This window comes from Aythya ferina (assembly GCF_964211825.1).
Source record: "Aythya ferina genome assembly, chromosome: 23".
Classification (NCBI taxonomy): Eukaryota; Metazoa; Chordata; class Aves; order Anseriformes; family Anatidae; genus Aythya; species Aythya ferina.
Genome location: NC_140321.1, coordinates 2,001,132 through 2,025,816, shown reverse-complemented (window position 1 = coordinate 2,025,816; position 24,685 = coordinate 2,001,132). Strand labels below are relative to the sequence as shown.

The following is a 24,685-nucleotide window of genomic DNA, read 5'->3' as shown; positions in this document are numbered from 1 at the left end:
GTTGTCTTGACATGTGCTCATGTCTTTGTGGATACTGTGATTAAACTGTCTTTTGGATGCTCGCAATTGAATGCATATGTGCTATGGATAAATTGATCCTACCATTACAAAGGATATCAACAGGATGATACGGACATCTGTTGAAACACGTGTACAAGGAATCATACCTAAAGCACTCATTTCTAGTAAGTTCAATTTTTATACCTGGTATGCCATGTTTTCATGCCAGTCTAAATTCCCTTATCTTTAATCAAAATGGAATTTCTAAGCAGATGCATAAAGACACAACATGAAGTTACCACTGGGTGGCTTCTGCATCTGTTGGCACCTGGCACCTTTGCATTATTGGAGCTAAGCCGCATTGTCTTTAGGCATATACAATAAAATAAGAATTATTTGGACTGCAAGAAGTTTGTTTTCTCAAGTTTTTTGAGTCCAGAAGTTTGAGAGTCTTTTACATTAGGGTTTATTTTCATGTATTTTCATGTCTGGCATGTATGAAATGCTAAGGGAGCATTTACCGTCTTCTTCCAGACAGTTCTGGGTCACTGCTGCGTGCTGCATTCATACGGCTAGGATGTTGCTTCTGTGCTGTCCCTACAGGAGGTGACAGTAATAATGGAGATGGGGGGAGAGGAGGTAATTAGCTCCACTGTACTGGTAAAATCACTCAGTATCTATGGAAATTAATTCAGTTTCTGGCTCCAGGACACTAGCTTAAAATTAGACTGTAAGTAATGTTTTGTTCTCTTTTAAGTAGTGAGGAGGAGCTGGTAGGGACAGCATAAACATGAAAACAGTTTCATGCTGCTGGAGATGCAGACTGCTGATTCAGGAGGAGGAACCTCATCCCTCAGTGCAACTTCTTAGTCAGCCCCTGCCTGTGGCTGTTGTGCACTGTCCTTTGGGTGGAATAACTTGCGTGATTAGCGCTCTTTATAAAGTGAGCTAAAAGCATTTGGAGTGGGTGCCACTGCCTCATTAGGGAAATTAGGGTGCATGTGCCTGTTTTCAGTCACGGCGTGATCCTTGTCACTCTTACATGGGGTGCTCGTAAACTGGCAGGAACTAAACAGGGATTGAATGGAACAGCTGGTGGAAAAGTTCTTGCCACGAGACGTGGGTCACTGTGGGAGGAGGAAAATAAAGACTGCAGAGAGAGGAATAGTGTTTGCCTGGGTCAGTATCCACATGAGTTAATCTGGGCAGATTAAGCAGAGTATTTAAAAGTGTACAGTACAAGCAGCAGACAAAACATGCAGAAGGTAAAAGCTTCAGTGTTGTTGATAGGAAAATCTTTGTTGCAATCAGTGAGCTTTTAATGTATACCGCCTTCATATAGGACAACTGACCTTATGGCTGTACAGACTCTGATGGCTGGTTTCACCTTAAAATGCACATAGAGCATGTTCCTCATTAAGACGCATTGATCAGCAGAAATGTCTTATCTCCTTATCTTCTTTAATTTCACTTAATCTTCCAGAGACTGTGTTATAAATTAATATCCCTAGTCCACAGGGTGTCTTGTATAAAGCATTTTTACATATAAATGGCACAATATATCATGTAACAGAGATGTGATTCATAGGCTATTATGTGTTAAATCTTAGGTGGAAACCTTGGCTAACTAATTTATACAAGGTAATTAGATTCTGAATTAAATGCACAAAGGATTGCTTTTCCCCTTCTTGCTTTTCCTGGTGTGAACTCAGATGATGAGCTGATACTGGCAAGGAGGAAAGTGTTCTTCCTTCTCTGGCACCCCATCTGGATAGCTGCAGGGCGCTCTCTTGGGGCAGGCCAGGGATGATTTATAGAGATGGCTTCATCCTTGCCCTGTGCCCTTCTGGGTGTCATCTCCCTTCCAGAAATGCTTGGTTTGCAGTTGGGCCTCGAGGCGGGGGGGGGCATTCCTTCTAACAGAAATATGTCGTATTCGTATTTGCGTAGATCACTTTGACAGCGTGCAATGTTTCATTGACATCTTTGTGATGGAAAAACACAGAGCAGCCAGAAGCACTCAAGCTCCTGTCATACTCCTCGGTCCCCAGCAGCCCCCAGCCCTGGTCCCACGGACCAGGATCTCATGAAGGTGCCAGAGGACGGTCACACCAGCCATGGTGAATCACACAGGACCTCAGCTGATGCCCCTGGAGCAGTGCTCAGGCACCGTGGATTTGGGCTGGGTTAGGGGGCTTGTGGCTGGCTTCAGCCTGCACTTCTGTGCTGTCCATGTGCTGGAAGCTGAGCCCAGGCTGAAGGTGTTTCCAAACCAGGGAGCCCGGACCAGAGGCTGCCTGCCACAGGCCTGGTCCCCCCACGGCCTCGTGAAGGCCGAGCGAGCTCCTCCCTGTGCTCGGGAAGAAGGTCGGCCTTCTTCAGAGTGACCCTGTGGTAGGTGGGACAGCAAGGCTTCACACTGGGATCTTCAGCATTCAGCATCAGTAATCCGGATACTTAACCCAGGGTAATATCTCGTTCTAACTGCAATTTTAAAATCTCCAGACCAGTCTCCAGAGCCAGCCAGCCTGGCTATTTTTAGCTTGGTTTCCCAGGGAAACATGGTTTTATGTGGCTGCTGCATCCTCAGATTTGACAGTGAGGAAGAGAGGTAGCAAAGATCATTCTCTGTAAGTTTCATGACTATCACTCATTTTGATTAAAGAGACAAACTCTGATCTCCTGCCTTTTGCTGCGCAGAGATGTTTCGGCTGCCCTCCATCCTGGTGGGAGCTGCTGCCTTGCTGCTTGCTCAACCCAACAGGAAAAAGAAGTTTCACAGTGTGGTAAGGGGAAGCATGGAAATGTAAATCTGGGCGCGAGAGGCAGGGACAGTATTTATTTAGGAGTATTTATTTAGGAGAGCAGGCTGTAGTGCATTCCTGCACTCATACTTCACAGTCTCAATGGAAGCGCAAAAGATGCTTTCAGGGTGCCCTCGAGCCATGTACAGGACATTACAGCATCTGAATGGATTTTTTTTATATATTTTTTTTTTATGTAGGAAAGGGCAAAGGAAGTATCTTTAGTGCCTGAACCCAGTGGCCCTGGAATTGCAAACTTGCTGGCCACAGGTGGGTTAGGCACTCTGGCACTTGGGGGTCTTGGTGTTAGCTTCCAAATCCAGAGTCACACTTCTTCCCAGGAACTTTTGAAGAGGGAAACACTGGTGAGTAAAACACTTAATCATCGTAGATATGTCACATCAACAGCCAGCAGGTGTTCCATTGTGCTTTGCTGAGAGTGTCGTTTTTTGGGTGATACTATAGAGGATCTTAACATTTTCCGGAATTAGCCAACATAAGTTGGAGATCACTGCAGCACATGTTTTCGTGCCTTGACTCAGGCATTAAACGGAGCTTTGAAGTAGATTGAACTAGTAGACTGGAGTGGAATTCATTTGCCCAAGCATAGGTGTTCAGCGCTGTCTTTAAATGCCTGGCGGTGTGTCAGAAATCTGCATGGAGTTGGTGGTCGGACACAGGGCCTTAGACTTGTGCCTTTCTGCAGTGGCATCTTGGGGCAAGGGACTTGCCCCAAGGTCTCTGAAGTAGCAGTAGATGCCTGTGCTAGGAAATTAACTCCACCATTCATCTTGAAATCTGAGCAGGAAATGTCTCCACTGGTTTTAACTGATACTACTTTGGAGGAAATGGGGTAAGGATGCGATTACCCTAAGCATTCATCAGCTACTTATATTTGCTTAAGTTGTATGCTTGCAGTTTGGAGGCATATGTGTTTGCCCAGCTGCTGGTTGAGTTTGGCTCAGACTGGAATTAATTTGCTTTACAATCAGGATTTACATGAAGAGTTTTGAATGCTAAGAGTCTTCTTGTACCTCGCCTACAGTTCCACTAGTACTGTATCTTGCAAGTCAGCTAGGAGAAACCATGAATGGTAAGACGAAGGAGGAGGGTGTATGTGGCTGAGCTCAGACCATGGCAGAACAATCAGCTTGGAGGGAGTTCGCTTAGCAGAAAGCTTCAGCGAGTCCAGTCCTGATACCTTAGTGGGCCTGAAGTGCTCAGCCTCACCACACGCTGCGCTAGCATATGCTATTGCAAACAGTGGATGCTGGGGATGTGTCACGTCATGCCTGACAGGGAATAACGTGTCAGGATCTCCCACCGGTGTGAAGACAGCTCCTGCAGCTGTGGGTTGAGTGGCTGAGTAATTGCACTGCGAATGATTGAGTGATCAGTGCTGATGACTCCTCTCTGTACTGGGGGCTTCAGCTTTGCTTTTCACATGTGTATGAAACTGAAAAGAGTTGCTTGCGTGGAAGCTGCCACCCCAGAAGTCTGCTGCTGGTTGCAGCCCAGCAGGAAAATCCACTCCATGGGCTGCCAGTAGCACCCAGCCACTGGGACCTGTGGGGGAACAGGGGCAGGGAGAGATGGGGATTGAAGGGCACTGTGAAGCCTCCATGTGTGCAGGAGCAGGACATGCTGAAGCGCCAGCTTAGGGACATGCAGAGGTGTGTGTTTTTATAAAATTTGAAGTATCCAGTGTGATTGATTATTTTGAGGTTACACCCAAAATTCTATTACCACCTCTCTCAGCTGTGACTGCGAGGCCTGAGCTGTTTCTTCTCCATGAGCACGTTTCAAACACCAGGTCTGCTTCTCTTAGCAACCTTGCTGGTCTTTGATCAGCATGCAGTACTTCAGCACAATAATGTGAATCAGAGGGAGGATGGGGAATGGAGCCACTTGTAAGGCGGCCAGAGATGTGTGGCCTTGAAGATGTTTCAATGCCGGGTGTTCCTGTATGCCTCCAGCATTTCCTCTTCAGGGCCAGGTAGCTGTAAATGCAGGTGCTTGAGCTGCTGGTGGTCAGTGGGTGCGCCTGAAAGCCTGGGGGCTTTGCTGCTGGACTTGCATTTGGACCATTAATCCTGTCCCTGGGCTTAGAGGCATGCTTTGATCATATTTGTGTTGAGAAAGATAGCAAAATTAGTGACTGATATTGAACCCACAGGGAGTTGGTGCTGATCGCTCAGTGTTTGTAAACTCCCTGGGACTCTGGATTCCTTGTGGAGGGTTGGCTGCTCATGCAAGATGAATGTCAGTTATGATCACACATCTTGTAGTATAGTTAACAGCAGTGTGTTCACTTTGTTGTGTGCTTGTATTGTTAAATACAGTGTCTGAAATGGCAGGATGGCCAGCACTAACCTGTTTTTTAGGTCAGTTTCTATTTTGGAAGACTTGGAGATAAAAGCTGTATGTCTCTCAACCTAGCTTCTAAGGGATGCTCTGTTTGCAGGAGATTGTTCCCTGGTAAGCTTTGGGTTTGGTTAAAGAATTCAGACAAATTTAGCTCGATGCAAATTTTATTGCAGATTGGAAGGAAATTCTTAGGAAATACTGGTCAACAGTGCTCTGTCTAGTGCAGTGTTAGAATGCAACCAGCATTTTTCTTCCTGTGTGTGCAAATCAGCTTCAAGCCTTTGTCTTAAGGAGGAATGTAAAAGTATTTGTGGAAGTCATATAGCTTACTAAGGTAGTTGGCACCAGGGTCTGAACATTTGCACTTGCCTAGCCTGGGTGCAAGAGCTCCTGCAGCAAAACCCAAGATAATTGACTGCTCCAGCACAATTTCTGCACTTTGATCTGCCCATGTTTTACTTTGTTGTTTTTACAGGGGAGGGGAGGTTACTGAGCTGCTCTGGGACAGCCCCCTGGATAGGGATATGCTGAACCCAGCAGCCAGCCAAGTGAGCTAGGAGGTGGACTGGGGTGCTTGGCTATGCTGGGAGCACTGGTGGATGCTTGGTCTTGAATTAACTTCTAACCTTTGAACTTTTTAACCCAGAACCAAACCAACTTCAGTCCTGGGGCAGAGGTGGTTTGTGAACAGTAAGGAAAGAAGGAGTTATAGGACATAAACCTGAAAAAGACACATTACAGGTTAACGTTGCATTAGTGTTTTCCCTCTGGAAGCTGTACTTTTTAACGGGAGCACCCATCACTCTCAGTGGGCTCTCTAGCAGCAGTGGAGCAGATAAAACCAGGTTGCCCAAGAACCAGGTCCTCTTTGTCTGAAGTACCACCACTGCTGGCACATCAGCTGTTTCCTCTTCTCTGTCCATCCTCCCACAGCATTGCCAGGGCAAGTTCCAGAGATCTGCAGGCACCCACTTAATTGCAGCCAGCAAAAGGGACGTGGAAAGGCTGAGTTTGGCTTGCCTTTCCATCAGCGAGGTATTTATTTTGGATATCTCTGGCAGTTAAGTGAAAAATTAACTTGTGTATTAGTCTTCTGTCTGTCAGCCGTGGGACAGAGTGGGGACTGACAGATGGACAGGCGGTGTGATTGTGCCAGCAGAGGTAACCGGGCTGAGATGAGTGCTGCTTTTGAAAAGACAGACCTGTATTTCCTCTTTCACTCTCAAATATCAAACGTCAGCAGAGACAAGTTTGGAAAGGAAAAGGTTAAGTATACAACAGCTCTGTAGTTTTTACCAGGAGGGTTTTTTAACTGTAAACTTTCAGGGGAAAGTCCTTTACTTTCCTACATGCTTACAAAATGTCAGCTTCCTCCCAAGCAGAATCTCTGCCCCAAAGCGCCGCTTCCAGCCTCATTCTCTACCAGCCTAATTGTAGCTGCCTGAGCGAGCCCTGAGAACCCTTCTTCTTTGCTCTTACCTGGGTAACCTCATGGTGAATTGTGCTGGGTCAAACTGAATTCTGGGCGATGCCTGTGTTTGTGTCTCCTTCCTACATACCCTCACTCACAGCATGCTTGTCTCCATTTCACAGAGCATGTGGTCTGGCCTGAGCTGGGGACCTGGGCACCCAGGCTAGGATTTTAGATGGCTGAGAGGAAGCAGGTGTGAATGTCAGGGGAGAGGAAAGGCTGAAGTCTGTTCAGTGAAGAATTTACATGCCATGGTGAAGGGGACAGCGACCAGCTCTGAGTGCTCTGGGTCCTTTATCTATGAGGACAACTGTCTTGAACATCTCATTTCACTCCCCCATGCCAAAAATGCTGTGTCAGTACAGCTGTGTGTATACAAAAATAATTCTTTCAGTGCTGTGTCAGTCACTTCACGCATCTTACCAGCTCAGGCTGACAGCTATTCCTGGGAAAGTTTGCATTTAGTCTGAGCCTTGCTGAACTGAATGCCTCCACGGGGTTTGCACAGGGTTAGCTAAATAGCTTTAATTAAAATGGAGTTCCTTTGTGTCTAGACAGGTTGTGAATGCAGGTGGGTTTCATCGTGTCACCAGCCAGTGAAAGATCTTCAACCATAGCTCTACCTGGGTGACGCATCCACCCCATCTCATTTGAGGCGTGCCGTGCTTTTTACCCAGACACTGTTGAAAGAGGGCTAATGGGCTTTGTTTCGTTGTTTCATCTGAAGCTGTCATCCTCCTTGTTTCCTTTCCAACAGCCTCAGAACCGCTTTTTCAAGGTGCTTGCCCAGCTGGAATATCCTTAAATATGCATAAAGTCCCAAGTCACATATTCACAGATTCCCATAAGCAGAGCACACCAGAATGTTTAAGCAGGGGCTATATAAATTATTAAACAAAGGTAACAAGCCAATGAAGTGGTGGTAGGTGATGAAATGAAGGTGAGGAAAGAAGCAAATTAGATTCCTGATGTGTAGCTGCCCTTTCTGCAGCTTCTGAGGCATCCTTGCTGCTAATGAATTTGATTGCTTTGGCTGTGTCAGCTGAAACACCTTCTGCATGCTGGTGTCAGCGGGTGTTGTCGCTGCTGATGGTAACAATGACTTGGAAGAGATTTGCTTGTTTTCAGACCGCAGGTATGAACGTGTGATTATGCATAGTAGTGTCTGCTGATTTTCCAAGCAATGAATTTCAAAAAGGGCAATAAGAGCTTTTACTGCAGAACAGTTGAAAGGCAAAAGGCTTTTCCAGCCACATGCTCCCTTGGTGCCCCTTCGCCCCTGGCATCCCTGAGACCGCTCATCTTATCAAGTGAGCTGCAATCAGCTTTCATCCTGTGACAATGGAGTTTGTAACAAGACAGACACTTGCCTGTCTTGAATGTAAAAACCACCATCTGATTCCATTTCTGTTGCTAAGATGCAGGACAGTTTTACCATCAGCTTGGTTCATCTCTGTGCACTGTTACTCATCCCGTTCACATTGGGCATGCTTGAGGACAGCACTATAGGAGGAATTTTATTCACAACCACAGCGTGCTGCGCCTGGCCGTGGCTCTCTGTGTTCAATCTGATATGCGGAGCAGTAAGGCCACTTAAGTTCTTAAAATATTTCTGAACGATATGTTGCTGATCTTACCCTGTATAGCTAATGAGATGGAATATCAGTAAATCCATTAATTAAATTCGCAAGCTCATTTTTAAGGAAAGCAGAGACAGGAGGGAAAGTGCCTGGGACACAGGGCTCGTGCATGGCTCCCCGTGTCAACAGCCTCGTCAGCAGACAGGCATTGGGTCAACGCTCCCAAATTTTTGCTTTGCTCACCGGAGTGTAGGCTGGGAAATTCTGACATCACCGGCTCGTCTCTCTCCAGCTCTCCCGGGACTCTTATCCCTCTCGGCATCCCTGGAGGTTGGTTGCCAATGATGTGTTAACTGCATCTCCTACTTGAGTTCAAAGGAATTGGGTTAATGAGCATAAAACAGCAAGCAGAAAGTCAGCCATCAAATTATATTGGCGCTTGTTTGCTACCTACTGAATTTCCCACTTCATCTGTCTTTGATCCTTGTGATGCAGGCAATTAAATACAGCAGTGATAAACATAGAAAAAAATATGGCAACCTTACAAGCTAAATTTATTCCTTTTCTTTTGTATTATGTGGTCTTCATATAAAGCAAGAAACTGTGTGGATAAGAGGAGGGAGGGGAGACAAAATTAGTGGAACACCTTTTATCTGAGGAAATAAAGTAGATATGGAGAGAAACCCTAATATCCTAAAATCCTCAGGTTCTTCAGCAAGCTTGGAAAAGAGTCAGCAGCACAGCCTGTCAGAGGAGCAGCAGCTTGGGAAAGCCTCTTGGAAGGACTGCTAAATCAAGGAATTGAATTTGGCAGCCTTGGGTTTCATGCGACCGAGCGAGATCCTGAACTGGGGCACAGGCAAGGTGCTGCATCTGTCCTGAAGAGCAAGATCAGGAAAGCAGTACCAAAATAAATAAGGCTGGAAAAAGGAGCTGCTCTCAAGTACTGCTGTTTGTCTGCTATTGCATCGTATGGCTGATGGCATTAGGCCTCTGTATCAGAAAAAGGATGCTCTCTCCATCTGTTGCTGGAATAGTAAGCAAGGTGGTATGGACTGACCCAAGAACCAAACACTTGCTTTCAAGACGTTTAAGTATTCATTTTAAGAGCATCCTCTGCCTCTGGGAGAGACGCACAAATATATTGGGGAGTTTCAGGACAGCAGCCAGCATTCTCCAGTATAATGGCCTGCAGCATTTCTGCAGATGCTGGGAGCAATGCTTTGCTGCAAGGTTGGCCCCATGGGCGTTTAGCGGAGTGCCAAAAAAAGCTGCATGCAGAACAAGCCAGGGAGCCGGGGCTGTTTGTCAGCGTGAGACACGCTGCCCTTGCTGACAGGCTGCCTTTCAGCTCCTGTGTTTGCCTTGGAAAGGGCTTTCACCAGCATGTGGAAAGCAGCATGTTGAAGCTGCGCCGTGTCAGATTTTCAAATTCGCTTTTAAAGAGAAATATCTGACAAACTTGTGGTGTGTTGTTTTCATTTCAGGCTGCTGACAGTGTCCACATCCTGTGTTTGGTTTTGCTACATGTTGTCAGCTTAGCTCTAAAGAGCAGGAATTAGAGGTCAAGGTCTGACTGTAGCACAGAAAGTAAGAGTTATGATTGCGGGCATCTTAATTGTAACTCTTAATTTTTTTTAGCATCATTAAAAATATTCAGGGAGCTTGTGGAGCAGAGCACATTCTGTAACTGCATGTGTTGGGAAAATATATTTTTGCAAAGAAAGGCTGTTCTGTTCTGCCATGACTCAGGCATGGTGATTTAGAGCACAAATAGAAATGATACAGCAGAGAGGATGTTTCCTTGGTAAGGAAGGTGACGGTGGGGGCGTGCTGCAGTTTCATATCCTTGCACATTAAAGTATAAAAAATTTTTAGTTTATGCAAATGTTTTACTTCCTCTTCATATGGCATCGGTAACTTAACTGATCCCAACACTGGAGATGATACTATCACAAGCTCGTAAGATCTAGTCAACAAGATGCTAGCATTTACTTGAACACTATTAATAATCTTAACTGACAAAGATCTTTATCTGCAAAGCTGCATAATATTAGTTACATCTTGTCTTTGTAACGGTGCAGCCTATTACAACTGGTTATCAGAACTTACATATGGGATTTGCTCTTAATATTTTGGATTGAATTATCTTTCGCAGCCTTGACTCAGCTCAGCGTGGAGGCAGCAGCTTGGCTGTGCCGGTGCTCGGCAAGGAGCTGGTGCAGCCCTGCGAGCAGCCTGCCTCTGCCTCCTGCTCAGCATGAGCATTGCAACAGCGCTCGTCCTTGCTGCCTGAGCCCTGTCTGCAGTGTCGTGTTGGTATGTCCAGTGCATTCCACTGCAGTCATCAGCACACTCCATTTAATTTAGATTATTATGAATTAAGGTACCCTTAAGTGTAAACACAAATCCAAGCTGTGTTTTTTCTTTTTATCTCCGTGTTGTAGAACGATGCTGTAGCCAGCTTTTATTTACTCTGCAAACACGAGAGCTCAGATGATGCTGGTTAAACCTCAGAAAGGAATACAGTATTCCAAACAGCCGGCGGGATCGGGCGGCTGCTGCACGCCTTTGGTGCCTTCTGAATCTCCCTTGTGCAGGAGGCAGCATCCTCCTGCATCGTCTGCACGGCCTCGGACAGGGAGAGGCCAAGGAGAGGCCATGCCTTGCGAAGTGTCCTTGCTGCACAGCCGGGGCCGGCTTGCGATCTGGCCTTTCTAGGAAACAGTTGGACCAGAGCCAGCGGGGAAGGATGGGCAGGGGGGAAAGCAGTGGCAGGGAGTACAGATGTGCCCACGGGTCCCCCAATTTGGGGGGAAAATGGCATTTCTTTGCGTGGCAGCACAGGCTGGCCCTGCTCGACTTGGGGTGACAGCGCTTATGGGGCCGGCGGTCCCCGGAGCCAGGGACGTTGCCATAGCTACAGCAGCAGCTTTGTGGCCAGCACCGCGATGGGGATGTGAGGAGTTCGGTTCTGCATCCTAAAAATAATAATAATCATAATAATATGGGAAGGGCTGCACAGTGGCAGGGCTGACGAAGCCCCGGTTGGTGGTGAGAGGCAGCCGGGGGGTGGCTGCAGCCCCTCCCACGGCACAGAGACTGCCATCAGGCTTCCTGCAGCTTGTTCGGGAGGAGGAGGAGGTGGAGGAGAAGGAGGAGGGCTGTGGAGGTGCCCGCCTGCCTTCTCGTGGGCTGGCAGGGAGGGCATCTTCTTTTATTTTTAGCACAGTGTGTTTCAGCACGGCGTGCTGAAGAGAAACCCTTAACATGAAAATTACTCAGTGCTCCAAAAACTCCCCCTCATCATATGCAGCTGCGGCAAGTTGATGGAGGCTCTTCAGACCATACAGAAATGGGGGAATAGCACCAAAAAGCCTATTTCTCAGAAGTACCGTGAATTAATTTGGATGTTTCTTTCATAGTGAGTGATATAAAAAACAAAGTCATCTTGCTTCACAGACAGTATTGCCAAGCTTTAGCCTCGGCTGTACGTCTGCTCAGCACCATGATACAGCATGCACAGAATGATTCTCCCTGCTGAGCCTTACCAGAGGGATTAAGGTGTCATTTCCAATTACTGTAATATTTCTCTCCCTTTCCCTCCTGTAATATTTTCTCTCCCCTACAGACCAGAGCTAAAGCAGAGGAGACAAATCTTTTCCTGCGTATATAAAGGTTAAATTTTTATAGCGCACCTCACAACTAAATGCTTTAACACATGAAGACAATGCCACTATCTTGTTAAAAATAAGCAAACTCCTCCACCTTAGTTGTGTGGCAGTCACCAAAAAATACATCTACTGGAGCACTCAACTGCAATTTAAAAGTAAAATTAAAATTTTGTTTTGTTTGTCTGGTTTGACAAGATTTATTGAAATCTTTCATTATGCAGCAGGTTCAAGACAAGCTCTCTCCAAAGTACACATACAATTTAGCAAATGAAAGCCTGAAACAGTTTATTATTAGAAGGTGGGTTGGATTTTGTAAGACTTGTACAAGAACATATATCATCTTGTACATTTTAGATATTTTTGCTGAAGCTATTAAAGTCTTGGCAAACAAACCTATTATTAAAACAGTGATTTAGGCAAAGACAGGATAAATACTTTGAAGTCTATTTAATTGACTTATTTCACTTCAGAACTCAATCTTAGGCCTAAGACTAAAAAGAATTTCATTCAAAAAGTTTAGCTTCTGCACATTTGAATGAGCCTGCTTGTTGAATGTCAGAGGGCTTTAATAATGTGTCACCGCAGGGTGGTTTTGTAGCAGCCCCCTGCAGCACTGTGACACACAGCAGCACTGGGAGCAGCAGCTTGCAATGGGAGTATTCCTCCTTTTATTGCCTGTATTATAGGCTGTGCAGTGGAAATGTTTTATTTCCTGTGTTGCCTCCATTGCATCTCATCCTTTGTAATAATCTTGTGTGGAAAAACAGAGTGTTCACTGGCTTCCTTTGTGTCGCATCACTGGAAGCTTGAGATGAGAAATAAATGTGAGCTCTGTTCACATTTATGTTTAGTTAATGCATCAGCTAAGGGGAAGTTGCTGCTTTGGTGTAAACTGAACTATATTTTAATATAGTCCACATCACGTTTTTATTGTCCTGACACTTTTTTCCTCCTGCTCGTGTTACCATGTCTGCCTGCATGATTTTCCATCCGACAACAGATACACCTATGTTTTCCCAGCCTGGCAAAGGACTGTGTTTTTCCTAGGTGCTTGTCTCTGTCCCCGCAATTAACGTAGTGTGTTTGATTTGACGGGCAAGCAGAACTACGTGCTGAGATGAAAGCAGGTGGCGTGTTTGTCAGAAGAGAAGTGATGCACTTCAGATGCATCATGACTCTGCTTTGAAACACTTGCAATTGCAAGCCCGAGCTCATCACGTGTCACAGTGGCAGGGCACAGTACAGGTAGCGCCGGTCGGACGGGGCTGCCTAAAGAAATAGCCACAGCAGCCTTTCTGGAATGTCTCAGTTGGACGCTGCTTCCCCAGCAAAGTCTCCTGTGCTGCCTGAGTTTATGCTACATTCACCTTTTCTTTTCCCCCCTCCTTTTTTTGGACAGAGGTAAAGTTCTCCTCTGCCCCCTCACCATGTTCTCTCTGCATAATAGTTGTGCCAGGCATTGGATAGTTTCCAAAAAAAACCTGTGCACTCCAGCTGGTTTAGAGAACATCCTTCCTGGCGTGGAAGAGGTGCTTGACATGGGATGAGCTGCTGGGGCTTACCCTGTGCCTGAAAAAAAACATGAGTCATCCCATTTTAGCACAAAGTGGCACCTCTGAGTAAACCCCCAAGATCTGATGAAGGTTGTTATTAGTGATGGCCAAAATCTGTTTGGTTGCCTGCCAAGGGCAGTTTTAAGTAGAGTAGAGATTAAGAATGCAAAGTAGATTATTTTACCTTGGGCATTTAGACATTTGCTTAGCAATATCTTGCACGATTATGTGCAAATGACTGAGTGCCCATTTGTTGATGTCAACTTGAGGCCAGCTGGTCAAAACAGAGGATCTGGAACTTCCCTAAGGCAGTGTGTTAATACTCTCCCCTTCCCCAAAATCCCACATGTGGGGATTCAGGAAGTACGGTGCTCCAAGCTAATTTCAGTCAAACAGGTAGGAAAAGACTGAAATTTGTTATACTGTTGTTTTTTAATTTCTGCTGGAAAGAAAAACAAGCTGTGTTTCACGTTTCATGTAAAAGTACATGCAGGATACCCAAGTTGAATTTGATTTGGCAGTGTTAGCTTTGCCACATAACTTGGATCAAGGTCTGATGTTTTCTTTTCCCTTTCCGTTGTGAAACATAAACCCATGTGGGTGATTGCTGATAGCCTCATGGTAATTCCCCAGGGAGCCACAGCCGACGTGGTTGACACTGATAGAACAACCTTAGCTCCTGAAATTTGAGCCAATTGTTTGAACTGAAGCATAACATGGCATTAGCTTCTCTGCATTTAATACGATAAACATTAATTGTCACCATCAAAATTGGTGTAACCCAAGCAAAAATGTGGGATAACATAAAATTCCCTTTTATAATCCTCCACTGTTAGGAAAGGCATATCTAGGAAGTGGTTTGTTCTCTCCTGAGTGTTTGTATGTTCCAATTTCTCAGATAACCATTATCTTTGGGATAATACGAATCAAAATAGAGCAAGGCTTCCAGGTAGAACAGTGAGCTCGGCATGCTGTTCCTGACAGCACAGTCAGTGCAGCTTTTGTGTTTCAGAAACTTCCCAGAAAATCAGGAATAAAGAGGAAAACAAAACTGCTACCATGAATAGCATGAGGTTTGGTGACTTTCTGTTCCTTTTGCTGCTGCTTTTCAAGGTATATGCTAATACTTCAATATTAGACTTTTGGTGTTTCCTCTGTGAGTTATTCCTTTGGTGTCCTATCCCTGAAAACAGGAATGTGTTGGGGCCACCTGCAAAACGTCTGTGTTGGAAAAATGCTTGCTGTAAGCTTGGCTGTGAAGCTGCATGTCATTAAATCCTCTCCAGACCCCTTTCCTCCAGAGTTGCAGCTGTGGACTCCTGGGCTGCTTCAGAATTGAGCTTTCACGATACTGATTTTAAGTTGAATTCCTTTCATTGGAAGTGCTGTTTGTTTGTTTATTTATTTATTTATTTATTTATAATCAGATTTCTTCTCTACAGAAAAATGGAAGAAAACAAAAAGGCAGCTCCTGGGGTGTGTTGCTTGCTGTAGCCATTGGGTTGAAGAATGCTGCTCATGTCTCGCAGCTAAGGTTGGCGTTACGTTCGGGGTACTGAGGTGATTCAGAGACTGCAGACACCAAGGTCACAGTGCAAAACAAAATCCCTAAAAGGTTACCATCTTCCAAGCAGAAAACTCAGTTTACTTGGTCTCAGTGAACTTCCTCAACTGAAGCTTTTACTCTTCAAAAACTAAACCACAGATAATGCCCTAAGAAACCAGTGCAAAGGTTCCTGACTCATTCAAAGGCTGATTTCTTTGGAAACTTTAAATCTGCCCAAATTTGGGCTTGTGGAGCCTAGAGAGAATCTCTCAGGGGCTCTCTAATCCTAAAGTGCTCTCCAGGATTGCCAAAGGAAGTGAAGCAGAACTGCACCCCAGCTGCTTGAAATGACATGCTGTGCACCACGATGCAGCCAACAACACTGGGAGAAGATAAAGGCAGTATCCGGTCTGATACCTTTAGAAAGAGAGAGAGTTCTGTGAAGGTGTGTGATTTGGGAAGACCCTAGTAATCCTCTAGGGAGAAAAACAGTGGCAGGTCATTTAGGTCTGTGATTTCAACCTGCCAATCCACCTGTATCACATTATGCTCCTGGAACTTTAGGATGCAAAGAAAAGAAAAAAAAGGTCTCCTGACAGTAATCAGGGAAATTGTTTATATTTATGACAAGCAGGATTTCTAAAGCCAAGAATTTACTCGCAGCAATGAGGCGTTACTTAGAGTGGTGATACCCAGAGCTGCCATCTGTAATTTAACATAGGAAATGAAATGCCGGAAATGTTTTCTCAAAAGAGCTACAAGAATGATTTAAAATGCAGAGAAAGAGACAGCAGTTACCACTTGATAATGTCATTCTACTGGTTTATAGAAGATAGGTTTCAAAGCTGGCTTGATTATCTCTGAATACTGACAAAACCATTTCTGTATATGTAGTATTTGGTGTAGTTTTGGGGGGCGGTGGTAGAAACTTTGACACTAAGTCTTGCAGTCAGAGCAGCAGCCGTGGTCGTGCCTGAAATTAGACATTTCTGTTTCGTTTCTCAGTCCTTCAGTGTCAAAACCTTCCGATGTCACTGTCTGCACCACGTGCTGTGCTGCCAAAAGGTCAGATGGAAGAGGAAGACAGTGCCAGACAGACCTGAAGCAGTGATAATCTCCCTGTTGAACCTTGGGGCAAAACCTCAGAAGGAGCTTTTACAGGCCTTTAAGATAAGATCTCCCTATTGGTGTGCTGAGAGCCAGAGACAAAGGAAAGATCTTTGAAGCTTTCAGGAGATGGCCTGACTCTGGAGCAGCAGACCGAGGCAGGGGAGAGGCTGTAGGTAGGACTGGTCCCAGGAGACCAGCAATCTGCATATTTGTCATGTTTGTGGCTCCCTTGCTCTCTCTCCTGATGAACCACTGAGATAACCTTGGCATCAGAGCTGTCACTTCAGCTGAAGAGCTGTCTCCTTGCTATGCAGTTAACTGCTGCAGTGCCTGCAGCTGCCATCGCCCAGGGCTCTTCCAAGGGCCTCAGCAGAAGCCTCTGCTCCTGCCTGCTCCACCACAAGCTCTTTACGACGAGTTTGGCTTTGAGGTAAAAAAAAAAAAAAAGCAGCAAAAAATTCCCCTTACATCAGGCCAAACAGGCACTGTGCAGTAGTGGGACCATTGTTCAAGAGAACAGTCAGAAACTTGGAACTTCCCCAGAAATATTACATTTCCAACACCCTTTGACAGAGATCAAGGTTTATTCGTCTGAATTTGGACTGAGGTCCAGCTTGGGCCCTGTCAATTCTCTGACAACTCTGCAGAGTTGGTAGGAAAGGAGATGGTGGGGAAAAAAAACGGGACAGCCAAGGCAGAGTGAGCAAAGCAGTGCTTGTTTTAGTGACACCAGGGTAGCACTCACGAACAATGAGTTTTTTATGCTGGCTGCTGCTGAGTACAAAGAAGCCTGGCCCTGACAATGCCAACAAACTAGCTGGTGTGCATTTCCAGGAGACCGCAGATCTCATATAGAAGGAGAATTTGCCAGCATCCAGACACCAAAAATGTCTACTTCTCCTTAAATCATAATATCCACATTTCCAAATATTTTTCTTATTAACTCACTGTTTAGAAGATTTTTAGCTTTCCAAAGGTATGTGCGATACTGGTGCTGTCTCAAATGCTGTTTGCCCCTTTGGGCTGTTGCAGGGCGCACAGCGGGTGTGTGGAGGCTGCATGGCTCAGCTGCAAGCAGTGTTTGTGGCAGTGCTGGGAAGGACAGGCCGGGACTTGGCCTTGACATGCAAAAAAGAGAAGTCTAGGACACATGGCTGGGATAAAACCCAAAAAATTGTCCTTTGGTTTTCCTCTTGTGCGTGAGTAGTTTTGAGGATTTAAATTGCGTGGCACCTGCCTGCCCTCCCCAGCAGCCCACCACAAAAGCCCTTATGACTTTTTGCTGCCCTTGGCTCCTTGTGCAGGGTAGACAACAACTGCATACTCTCTTCTTTTAAGAGATGATCTTTATGTGGGTATCCTGTCACTGAACCTGAAAACAGGTCACCCTGAGCGGTGCCAAACCTTGCATAGACACCTACTTTGCTTCGTGCCTTACTTCATTTTAACTTGGTAAGGAAGGTATCTGAACTAAATCAAGCTGCTGTTAAACCACATAGTCCATATTATCCCTTTTCAGAGTAGATCTTGGTTTTGAGGATAGCTTTATGCGTAGGTTAAACAGCTGCTGCAGCTGTTGAAGGCAGCGGCACTGGGTGGAGAGCACAAGTGGGGAGCTCCAGCTGGAGCGGTAGCACCGCAGCAGCTGGCTGGCTGTCACTTTTGTCACCCGAGGAAGGTTAACTTGGCTTTGGGCATTGCCCCTTCTGCAGCCCCCATCTCTTTGCACACCTCTGATCAGCAAGCGGAGCTGAACTGAGCTACCACACGAGCTGGCAGCCTCCTGGCTCAGCGCACAAAGTGGAGCCACCGGCGTGCCAAGAGCCCTCTCTCAGCTCCTGGTTTGCAGAGGCACAGACGAGTCCCAGCAACTCAGGAGGAAAGAACTGGGGCAGGTAGATTTGCTGCCACACAGGAAAGCTACAGGATGTGTCCCTGGTAGCACCGAGGAGGCTGCAGGATCTCCCCTGGTAACGAAGGTGTGGTTTTGTGGCAAGCGCCCACAGACAGGTGAAGCTGTTGCAGGTCCCAGTGCAAAGCTTCAGCGTTAATTCTGCAGTAGAAATACACACCTGGGATTGCCTCACAAAGTGGATGAGTGGAAATTGTACAAAGGGAAAAGCTGACATGGCTCTGTGTCCTCCTTCAGCAGCCAGAGGAGGCATTAACAGTCCATCACCATTGCTGCAGCAACTTGTTACTTGACACTTTATTAACAAGAAGCCCATTTATTCCTTGAAAATTCTTATTCACAGAATCTGTTTACATTTAAGATTATATAAGGGGGAACACGCTGTATTGTCTCCACGTTATCAAGACCCAATGACTCATTAAATTTAACCAGAGCAAGCACTGAACCAGTTGTGCTTTGTTAAAGCTATCATAATTTCTGATGTGCTGTTTCCCTGCTGTGGCTTGTGACCTCAGTTTTCAAATCTCGGCATCCAAGCATTCATTGCTTGTGTCTAATGGCACAAGGGGATGGGCTGGAACACTCTGATTTGGGGTCTTAAAAGCCACTTTTGACCTAAAAAATGGAAACTTGTTGGACAGTGTTTGTCCAGACTCAATTTACCAATGCACCTGGCAAAGCAATGAGTTCAGCAAAGGCAGCACTGCTCTTGGGACCTAACACAGACTGGCTTCTGTGTGATAGCATTTCTGACTTCATGATTTCTTTTTCATCTCTCATCAGTGCATTCTGCGGTTTGGCCCAGGTGACCAGCATTAACCTTGAAAGTATATGCTGGCTATTATAAACGCTGTTTTCTGTTTTACCAATTTAAAGATTGAAAGGTTAAAAACATTACGGAAGGTGGGATTTCAGCTGTCTACATTTACTAGAGTCTGAATTTAGTTTGTAAATATAACTTGAAAACTGCCAACACTTGTTAATTGTTTTTGTTAATACTTTGTGAGCTGCCAGTGATTTTACTAAATCAAGTTGTTGATTTAGTAATCAAACTAATCACAGTGCTTCAAATTCTTTTAATTTGAAGTCACTTTAGATGCTGTGTAGTTAAGGAATCATGCTGCAAGCTTATTGTCAAAGGAGCTTTTTGCATCCTTATAATTTTAAAAACCAGCCTTTTGATTTTGTTTTAGTAAAATGGTAGAAAAATGGCAGTAAATCTCTGTGGCAAATTGGATGTGTTTTTCTGGATTTTGAGAACAATTGAAATGGAAAATATTGACTAAGCATAGGTTTAATTTAGGTTTTAATGATCATTTTTGTATAAGTAGTCCTTAAACCCCTCCTCCAAAGCAGCCAACACTAGAGAGGTAAAATTCCACCCATAGGAGTTGAGGAGGAGGCAGCTTTAAATAGCACAGCACCCTCTTCTCCCTTTTGTCTGCGTCCTTGCACAACCAGGCAGCAGACAGCTCATCCTCTTTGTTTTTCATCTCCTTTGGATCATGCAGATGAAGAGAGGAGATAAAGGCATGAAGGAAAGGAAGGAGTCTCCATTTGAGTGATCAGCCCCCGGGCTAGAGTTTCACAGGCAGGGAGAAGCCAGCAATCTGTCCTTCTCCAGGCTTTCTGAAGCTGAAGGCTCTGTCCCCAGGGCTGGAACTAGCTGGGTGTCCCTCTTTGCCAAGCGCATGGCAACCTTGCCTCTGCGCACTCTGTTCCGGAGACGCACACCCTGGCACATACCTGTCTCTGGGGAGCATCGTGGTGGCTGCCTCTTCACAGCAGTAAATCCATCAACTGCTCCCATTTTCCAGGCTGCCGCTTTTCATTTGCTCACAAATGCCAGGTCTGGAGATGCGGGAGGTGCTCTCCCTGTAGCTGGCTGCACCTCTATCCCATGTGAGGTGGGATATTGCTTTTAAAGATTTTCTGCCCGATCCTGACTCTAATGTTTGTGGAGCTTGTAAGCTGTTGATGTGGCTTTTCAGAAGCCTCGAAGAAAATCTTTAATTCATCTGTAGTGGGCTAAACATTTTGTCCATGAAGGTTGTGAAGTGGCAGCTGTCAGAGAACGGCTTCTTTCCACAAAGTGTCCTCTTCCTCAGTGCGTTCAGCCAGGGCTGACCATAGCAGTTCGTGGACAGTTGGCCCTGAGCATCCTTCCCAATGTGTCAGCTGTATCAGGATTTGCTTGCTGCCTAGTCCTGAGGTTGGATCTAATTTTCCAGTTGGCCCTGCTCTGAATGGAGAGCACAGTGCAGGTGACCTGCAGCAAGCCCCTCCAGCCTAAACTATTTGTTGAGTCCGTTTGTCCGGGGCCAGTGCTGGAAGAACAGATAGTGATGGGCTGAACTTGGTCCCTGGGAGCAGAGCTGGCTGCTGTACCCCTGCTTTCTGGGTCAGCCGGAGGCTGGGGGTGTGGCGGGAGCACATCCAGCCATGGCCACATCGATAACAGCATTTCTGGGCAGCCGAACAGTATTGATGGGTGGCAGAAACCACTCAGTCCTCTTGAGCTGGAAAAATAACTTGTAGCCAGTGAATGAAATACGCATGAAAAGGGCTGGCGAGATGTCTGTGGCTTGCTAGCAGCTCTGAGAGAACAGGGCAGCACAGACACCATGCAGCACTGTGCTGTTAAGGGTTTCAGGTTTGTCACAAGTCCACAATCACCAGAGGGTTTTTCCTTCCTGCTCTGACCTTTGCATATAGAAACTAAACTGGAAGTTTTTGGAAAATCCCCTTTGGAGCCATCGTTACATTCGTGGCCACACTGCAGCCTGTTGCTTGCCCTTTGGCTTTTCCTTCTCAAGCTAAAGTTGGAAAGAAGTGACCTGTTTGTAATACAGTCAGAAGTGGTAGCAGGTGTTACTATCACGTTTCTGTAGGGCTTTCCCCCAAGTAGCATAATTCTTCAAAGATGAGAGCCAGCTGACTTCAGAGCATGTGGCGATGCGAGTCTCTAGTGAGCTGGGTTTGGGTTGCGGTTTCCTCTGCAAAAGAGGATGCAGAGCAGCTGCATGCCAGCGGAGGAGCGATGCAGGCAGACCAGCAGTTTGTTCTGCTGTCCCCAGCTGAACATCTGTGGGACTCCGGTTGTCCTGCCAGACTCGACCGGGAGCGTGGTCAGCACAGCCGGCTGGGGATTTTGAGGAGAAAGCATAAAGCTGGCTCCCGGTGTAACAGGAGGAGCACGCTGATGCTTTCAGCAGTCAAAATAGTCACTGGTAGTCTAGCACAAATTAACTGCATCCTCACCGTACTTCTGAGATGCTGTTAAAGGGCAGTGGGAACTACAGTGGACCTCGAGGTCCGTATAAGCAGAGCACTGCGTGACATCTTCAGGCACTCTGCTGCAGCTTAGGTGTAGTGCTTTGTGCTGCTCCACACTAACACCCTGCCAGCTCCAAAGTTTTCTGTTCTAATAGGTATCTGGCTTCTCTTTTTGCGGTGTATGTTAAGGGTTTTGTGTTCATTTGTGGCTCTGAACAAGTTATGTTTCCTTGTCCTGCCTTCTGTTGGTGTGTATTTTTGCAGAAGCAGGAAGAAGCTGCGTGCCTGGCTGTCAAATGTTTCTTTGGGGAATATAAAGGGTGGAAAGTGACCAGCCCGGAGTGCAGAAACACCACAGACGATCCATGTGCCAACTCAGCAGGACCAGAGGAAAGGGAAGGTAGTGAAATATAATAGGTATTCCTAGAAACAAGGCTTCCCTCAAATACTTTTTGGTCCTCACTCAAATGCACTCGGCTGGATTTCAGGAGCATCAGAGCCTACCTTCTGGCTAGAGCTCTGGGGTGCTGAGGTAACTCGCCTTTCCTTCTCACTATTTCTGTGAGTGCTTTCTATCTGTGTCGTGCAGGCTGCCACAAGCATCATGTTGTCTCTGGAAGTTTCAGAAGGGGGCTTGTGCAGCCCAATTTCATCCAGAATGCCTTTGAAATGTAATACACCTCTTAAATGTGCTTCGATACGCAGTTGTTAGCAGCTGTTCCTACTAGCCTTGGACTGCCGGGCCCTCGTACAGTGGATATTTGTAGGTCACTGGTCGTGCTGTTGCCAGATAACTTTCCGTGTTAGGCTGTTAATCATCTTCTGGTACCACTTGCTCCTTTATCTCAAGTGGAAGTTATCTCTGTAGCAGATCTAGCATGTTTAGGGGTTCAGTTGCACAGTTTATCTGTGTAAGGGAAAATGTGGTAATTAGGCAGTGGTTATCCAAGGAACAGAGCAAAATCGGCACAGTAAGCTTTTTCCTCACGCATCTACAAATGCTTAATCATAATAATTCTCAGCAGTTGGATGTGTGGCTGGTTGGCATGAAAATACTGAAGCACTTGTTACCGTTGGATGGGTTTGGTGTCACAGGGCATTGTGCTCACCAGGCAGGTTTTCACAGCCCCTGCTTGTGTTCACCAGAAGTACTTGCACAAAAACAAGGGCCCTGGATTATGTCATATTTGTAGGACTCCTCTGCCGGGGCAGCTTCAGCCTCTGCACGCAGCAGTGACCGCCTTGATGAAGTCAAAATCAGAACTTGGTTTTAATTTCAATAACATACCAAAAAATCCAGTTTTGAAAGCTGGTGGGCTGCCGGGGGCTGACTGCAGCCTTGCTTGCTGGGAATCCAGTCGTTCCCAGGCAGCACCTTTGGGTCCTGAGACTTTGGTCCTTCCCCTGTCCCAGCCATGTCGTCCTAAGGGCTGCCTCTCACCTTCCCTTCTTGCCACAGCACCTCTCAGTTCAGGGGATGCGGGTTCACAGAGAAGATCAGGGAGGATTTGAAAAACCACAGCAAAGGTTTTGTTTTTAAGGACAGAACTCTGAACTAATAAGCCTGTGTTGAGCTGACCTTTTGCTGGCAGCAGCTCAGTTCCTTGTGGGAGGGAAAGAAACAAAAAGCTAAAGAGTGAGAAGCAGCTCCAATTAGTGACCTAAGTGTTTACACCAGCTCAGGAGCATTTAATTACCTGTCAGCAGCTTGCTTTCTCCTGGTCACAAGTGTTTACACATGCAGCCAGTCATTCCAGCTGTTTCTCTTGTACTGCAGGAATTCAGAGGTAATTATGTGCAGCAATTTAAAGGTAGCTAGCTTTTCGCTCAATCTGTGTCATGTGAAGATGCATACACCTGAAAGAGACTCAAGTGCATGGCACCTTTGGGAGACACAGGTCTGAAAGGAGCCTTTATCTCCTTCCAGCATCAGGACCTGCTACTTGGTGACGTGTAGGGAGCTTGACCTCACTGTGTATAAGCAGGGCTAACACAAAAGGACAGAAGTGGATTTGTAAGCTGACTGGTCATTTTCAGGCAGGTTTGTGCAGACTGGCTCACTAAGTAGCTGGTGTTAGGCATCATGCAACGCCATGCTGAACTTGGCAGCAGCAGGTTTGCTGTGACCTATGTTTCTGAGCGATCCAAAGAAGCCTGTTGGCTCTCAGCGTCTGTGGCAGGATTTTAGCCCCAGAGAAACGTGCATGACTTAAGGAGGGCCTTCACTGAACTCAAGGTCAGGCAGACTCTTCTGATCACCCAACCTACTTGCGATCTCTGGAAGTGCACCCAGTGACACAGAATTGGTTTGATGCAGAGCCCTCAGCTTGGCATGAAGGTAGGCAATGCGCTGAATGCCGTACAGGAGCCATTTGGGCCAGGACAGACAAGGTTGGGAAGAGCGTTGGCGCTTTTCCCTGAGGGATCCCACCTGTGCTCACTCCCATTGATCCTCTGGCTTTTCATGTTGGGATTTTGGTTTCCACGCTTAGTGGTGCCCACATCCTAGTTTAAGAAGAGATCTGACCGCCGTGTCATTCTGACTTATCTCCATATTTGTAGCTCCTAAGCTGAATTAAAGGATGCCTGGATGTAGTCAGCTGTTCTCCTGTTAGCGTGTTTGGTGCTTAAAGCTGCTGAAGCTGGAAAGGAGAAGCTCTGGGATTGCAAAGGGGAAGAAGACTGCTTTGCTCAGCTGTGTGCAGGAAAAGAGACTCACGAGACCAAGAACAGATCTCGCAAAAAGATCTTTTTTGTCTTATTTGCTCTTAGCAGCTACCTCTGTAGTTTGCACACAAAAGTTTGTTGCAAAAGCCAAGATCCTCAGATGCAGGTTTTAAATTGCATTGGAGAATATTCTTTGTTCGTGGTGTTAGTGCAAGGTACTTAAAATGGTTAAAATGAGTGCAAGAGGGTCCTCGTGCAGGTTTAATATTGAGATGAGAGGTTAATTTGCCATTTTGGTAATTCTACCATTGAGCTCTACAGCCAGCTCACACACAGACATACCTTCGGGACTGGAGGGATGGTTCTTTTCCTGGAGATTATTTCACAGTGGTGGCATCTTATCTTGTCACTGCAATGGCTCTTGAGAAAACATATAGGAAGCCTCTTGAAATGATGTGATAGCCTTGGAACAAAGAGTTAATCTATTACTAGTGGAAGCATTTGCTTTGCAATTCATTTTTCCCCATTCGCAGCTCAATTTTTCAATTTATCACAGAGAGCAATGTGAGAGATTTAACTCTGGTAAGCCCAGAGGAGGATGGAAGCTGATTAGAAACTGGGGTGGAGGAAGATATTTTGCTCAGCTGGAATGACTGCAGCAAAGTAAATTAATACTGAATGCTTGAGCTGTAGATATTTGATTTGTTAATGGCTTTAGCTTTGCA

The 24,685-nt window shown here is 46.0% G+C and overlaps 1 protein-coding gene across 4 annotated transcripts in view; it reads left to right on the top strand.

The window, feature by feature from the left end:
* The window catches only part of MYO1D (myosin ID), a 156,382-nt gene that overhangs the window by 115,546 nt on the left and 16,151 nt on the right, over positions 1-24,685 (top strand). For 2 of the 4 annotated variants that reach the window (XM_084496139.1, XM_084496141.1), the window contains exon 22: positions 8,929-9,683. The exons of 1 other annotated variant lie outside the window; for it this stretch is intronic. In XM_084496139.1, coding sequence (XP_084352265.1) covers positions 8,929-9,136 — 208 coding nt within the window. In that variant the 3' untranslated portion in view covers positions 9,137-9,683. Of the gene's footprint in view, positions 1-8,928; positions 9,684-14,891; positions 15,041-24,685 lie in introns of those variants that run through there. One more of the 4 variants, XM_084496142.1, reaches the window with a different exon arrangement.